General features: G+C 36.9%; 1 protein-coding gene across 1 annotated transcript in view; it reads right to left on the reverse strand.

Annotated features, from left to right (window-relative positions):
• Positions 1 to 1,719: 1,719 nt before the first annotated feature.
• LOC107656730 (desmoglein-4-like) overlaps positions 1,720 to 5,305 on the reverse strand; it is a 19,318-nt gene continuing 15,732 nt past the window's right edge. Inside the window, exon 14 of the mRNA XM_016444671.1 lies at positions 1,720 to 3,795. Coding sequence (XP_016300157.1) covers positions 2,839 to 3,795 — 957 coding nt within the window. The 3' untranslated portion in view covers positions 1,720 to 2,838. The remainder of the gene's footprint in view (positions 3,796 to 5,305) is intronic.

A 5,305-nucleotide genomic window follows, 5' to 3' on the forward strand; every position in this document is an offset into this window, starting at 1 on the left:
CAAAACATATTGATCATTTAATAATTGTTGAAAAGCTAAAATGTTTGTTTTCAACTTCCAAATAGATGTCCAATGATTGATAAATAAATGTTTGATTGCTGAATATTGTACCCTAATTGAAGTAGCTGTTTAGTAGGATCATGATTTTGCATACCATTGCATACCTGACACATAATATATTATAATATTTATGATTAAAATTCAAATGATTAAGTAGTTAGAAACTAGTTGCTGTGAATTCAGGTGCCATCAGTTGTCTTCATATGAATGACTTGTAGGCCCTTCCTTACCAAACACCAAGTAACTAAATTAGGATACAATTATGAGTCATTCGCAAACTGTTAAACATTAAACTGTTGGTTACTTTAAAACTAACCTTCATCTGGGAAATCACAGGGATATGTGAATATTTGATCTGTTAACTGGTTGCATACGTCAGATTCATTGCATGACTCAGGCAGAGAAAAGCTGTTGCTATCAAACATTGTTCACAAACATTAGTGTATTGGTGAAGAGATAGATCAAATAGGCCAATTGATGGAAGGTTTGTGAAGAAATTTCATGCTCCCTTGTAAAAGTATTTTTTAGTATTTTTAAAATACAAAAATACAGTAGTTTATTTTGATACATGGTGTGGCTGCTGTATTTTGTAGTTTATTTTGATACACTTAAAATGAAGGTATTTGGTATTTTATTTTAAAATAAATTTTGATGTATCTTTGCCCAACCCTGTGTGTGAGCATGCTTAGTGTGTATTATGTAATACAGTGTGTATTAAGTAATATAGTTTAACCCTTTCATTACTCTGTGCGTGTGATCGTATTCTCCATCGTGGATGCGTTCTGGTGTCAGCCATACATTTCATGTTGGCCCAGACCCTAACAGCATACAACCCATAAAGTCCTTAAAATGCTTGAACCCTGTTAATTGCTGCTTGCAGCTATACTTATTTGTATTATTTCTGAGTCATAGTTGTGAAATAAAAAAAAAATATTTTTAATTTTTTTTTCCCCATTGGAAACAACTTCAAACCAGGATATCATCACATTAAAATATCAAGCGTTACACTATTTTCCCACGAAAAAAATAGAGCATGACGGAAAATGTACAGCTCATTCCCTCAAACTGATGGTATTATCTGTTAACTGATAAGGATTATCCTTATGATTTGATATGATTTGTTTCAATTATTTTGAGTGGTAGTTCCCAAAACTAGAAGTGGCACCCAAATTTTAAAAATGCAGTAGGTATTTTTTGGAAAAATAGGATATTCAAGTGGAATACTAATGTTTGGGGCCAGGTACGGAGACCAAAATGTGGGACAGTCACACAAATTGGTAGCATTGTTTAAGCATCCTGCAATTCATAAGCTGTGTCCCACATTTTAGTTTGTCTATATTATTTTTAATGACTAGCCTTTTATGTTCAGTTCATTAGAGAATCAAGTATTCCAGAGCGCCATGGGTTGTTCTGGCCAATTTCCTTGTCTGAAACAGAACATGCAGTTAAAAAAAATTGCTAGAGGAATGACTGGCCTCCCTTGAATTACCATTTGACAGATTCCAGTTTTTGTTGACACATGCCCACAGACAGATAAAGTTTTACACCGGATGACATTAAAATGACTTTTTATTGTCTTTTGGAATTCTGTTCCATAGTGAAACATATGAAACATTTATAAAATCAGCATTAAAAAATAAGTTCTAAACAGACTTAAGCTGCTTTACAATATATTTAATTGACCCCAGAAAAAAGTTTATCTGTCAAAAAAACAGTACAACTCTTTCCCACCATGCAGCTAATGAGTCCATTTCTGGGAAAGTTGGAAACCACTGCCCACCCCTTCAACAAACATCTAAAAAAATAACAGTTTTTTTTAACCAAACCAGAGCTGTGAATAGAAAAATCCCAGCACCACAACTGTGGTATTTTTTTCTTTCTTTTAGTATTTAGCATTAAATTCCAATGACTAGAGAACGAAAACGTGCGTTATCTACTGTATTCTTAAATACAAATGTTTTGAATTTTTTTTTTTTATAAACAATTCTGAAATTTTTACACAACATTAATTTCATACATATAATCATTATTGCTTGGTCTTTTTATTTAACCGCACTGCAAAGAAAAACCACAAGCTTCTAAACAGACTTACTAATCAGACTTCCTACTTGTTTACAAACAGTAACTAAGAAGAGGACTGTAAAATACTGTAAAATTGCACACCATACCAGTACTGGTAAATGAAGCGCACTAAACATTTTTATAAATGGCTACCCAAATATATACATTGTAGTTCACTTGATTTGTAAGTGATTAATAAATTGTCTTTTAAAGCACTGTACTTTACTGTAAAAAAAAACAACAAAAAAACAAAAAAAAACATTTCTGACAGATATCTGAAAATTTGAAAGACTTCAAAGATTTCTGGCTGTTCTCATATATTTGCACTTTACGAAAATAGCTTTGAGCTGATTTGCATGAACTGCACAGGAATGGCCTCAGGGATACCAGAACTTGTGCATATTTTCTGCAAACAACAGTCTTTACAGAGCACACACTGAATGCATACGTACAGTAACATATAATCTATAGGCAAGGAAAAAAGAAAGGAAAAGAAAGTCATGTATAGTGCACTACACAAACGGAGAAGTACGCACAAGGACATTAAAAACCAGTTTTTCAAGCATTAATTTGCATATTCTCTGTAGCATAACATGTTGACAACATGAAACTCTAATGATTTGCATGCATGAGCTCTGAAGACTTGATTGACAGTATAGTTTTCTAAACCCTCTAACACTTTTACGACTGTACAAGTACTGTATGAGTGTTTCGTTGTTACTTGATACTTTGTGTTGTCACAACCTTTCTCTCTTGGACAACGACTTTATGTGATGATGGATTTTGGCTTATCTGGACAGATGTCCCACCCAATCCGACGCTACCAAATGACCCTGCGGTGGCCGCCATGCCCTTTTGAAGACCCCTCTGGCCCACACCTGATCCCCCTTTGCTCTCCACATAAAGGACATTTTGAGATCCACCATGAGTGGAAACACCTTTTTTGAGGGACCCCTGAATCAATTGACCCCCTTGTCCTTCCACAACCATCAGGCCCTGAGATCCAGCAACCCCTCTCTGAAGCGTCCCCTGAAGGACTTGACCCCCCTGAAGGACATGACCGCTCGTGGCTCCCCCATCCACCAGGAGCACTTGTGATCCAGACAGATTACCTGTGTGCATCATCCCAGCCTGAGCTGGTGCACCTCTGTCCACAAGCACCATTCTCTCACCGCGGGTCAGGGTATTCGTTGCTATGTTGCCGCCCTGGACTACAACCCCCTCGGCTACAGGGCCGCTGTTCAGCACGTACATGCTCTGTCCCATGGTGGGCCTTTCAGTGAGCAGTACCGTGCTGGGCTGTGGCTCGACCATGTAGTACATTGGCTGCGGTTGCATCAGGACTGTTGGAGCTGGTTGTACGCTCGTAATCATTGTGGGCCGGTTGTCTGTGACAAGGAAGTTCTCCACACGAGTAGATGATGTCGTAGACGTGTTGGAAGCTATATTCAATGCGTTTGAAGATATAGCTCTGTTAGTGGCAATATTTCCAGAATTTATAACATTGGTTGATGAAGACACCTCGGTATGGTCCACGATGGGTTTGGGAGGAAGAGGAGCTGGGACCTCAGTCTTTTTACCGCCACATATTTCAGCGAGAGTAGTGAACTTGGGCCCGAGGTCATTGAGAAACTCTAGGTCATTGTTATCTTCGAGGATGCTGCAGCAGCCCACACACACACAGGCATGTGATCCACATACAATACAACAATATAATAATAGTACGATAATGATAGAGTGATAGATTGAACAATGAAATGATAGATAGAATGATGTGATGAAATTATAGAACAATAGATAGATTGAAAAATAAAACAGTAGATAGATAGATAGATAGATAGATAAAACAGAATGATAAAGCAATAGAACAATAAAATGATAGATCACTAGAACAACAGATATAACAAAAAATGATAGAATGACAAAATGACAGAACATTAGATAGAACTATAGATAGAATGATACATGTTAGAACAACTGGCAGATAGAACAATAAATACAACAAAAAAACCCAGAATGATAAAACGATTGAACGATAACAAGACAGAACATTATAAAGATAGAACAACAGATAGAATGATAAATGATATAACGACAGATAGACCTAATGATAATAATATAACGATAGATAGAATGAATGATAGAACGATAACCAGACAGAATATTATATAGATACAGTGCTGCTTGAAAGTTTGTGAACCCTTTAGAATTTTCTATATTTCTGCAGAAATATGACCCAAAACATAATTAGATTTTCACACAAATCCTTAAAGTAGACAAAGAGATTCCAATCAAACAAAGAAGACAAAAATATATACTTTGTCATTTATTTATTGAGAAAAATGATCTGGTGTTAAATATTTGTGAGTGGCAAAAGTATGTGAATCTTTGCTTTCAGTATCTGGTCTGACCCCTTTTTGCAGCAATAACTGCAGGTAATGTTTCTTGTAACTGCTGATCAGTCCTGCACAACATCTTGAAGGAGTTTTAGCCCATTCCTCAGTACAGAACGACTTCAACTCTGTGATGTTGGTGGGTTTCCTCCTATGAACTACTCGCTTCATCTCCTTCCACAAAATTTCAATTGGATTAAGGTCCGGACTTTGACTTGACCATTACGAAACATTCGCTTTGTTTTTCTTTAACCATTCTTTGGTAGAACAACTTTTGTGCTTGGGGTCATTGTCTTGCTGCATGACCCACTTTCTCTTGAGATTCAGTTCTCGGACAGATGTCCTGACATTTTCCTTCAGAATTTGCTGGTATAATTCAGAATTCATTGTTCCATCAATGATGGTAAGCCGTCCTGGACCAGATGCAGCAAAACAGGCCCAAACCATGATACTACCACCACCATGTTTCACAGATGGGATAAGGTTCTTATGCTGGAATGCAGTGTTTTCTTTCTCCAAACAACTCTGCTCATTTAAACAAAAAATTATATTTTGGTCTCATCCATCCACAAAACAATTCTCCAGTATTCCTCTGTCTTGTCCACATGATCTTTAGCAAACTGCAGATGGGCAGTAATGTTCTTTTTGGAGAGCAGTGGCTTTCTTCTTGCAACTCTGCCATGCACACCATGGTTGTTCAGTGTTCTCCTGATGGTGGACTCATGAACATTAACATCAGCCAATGTGAGAAAGGCCTTTAGTTGCTTAGAAGTTACCCTGGGTTCCTTTGC

This window comes from Sinocyclocheilus anshuiensis, unplaced genomic scaffold (genome assembly GCF_001515605.1).
Source record: "Sinocyclocheilus anshuiensis isolate Anshui unplaced genomic scaffold, SAMN03320099.WGS_v1.1 scaffold3172, whole genome shotgun sequence".
In the NCBI taxonomy this organism is placed as follows: Eukaryota; Metazoa; Chordata; class Actinopteri; order Cypriniformes; family Cyprinidae; genus Sinocyclocheilus; species Sinocyclocheilus anshuiensis.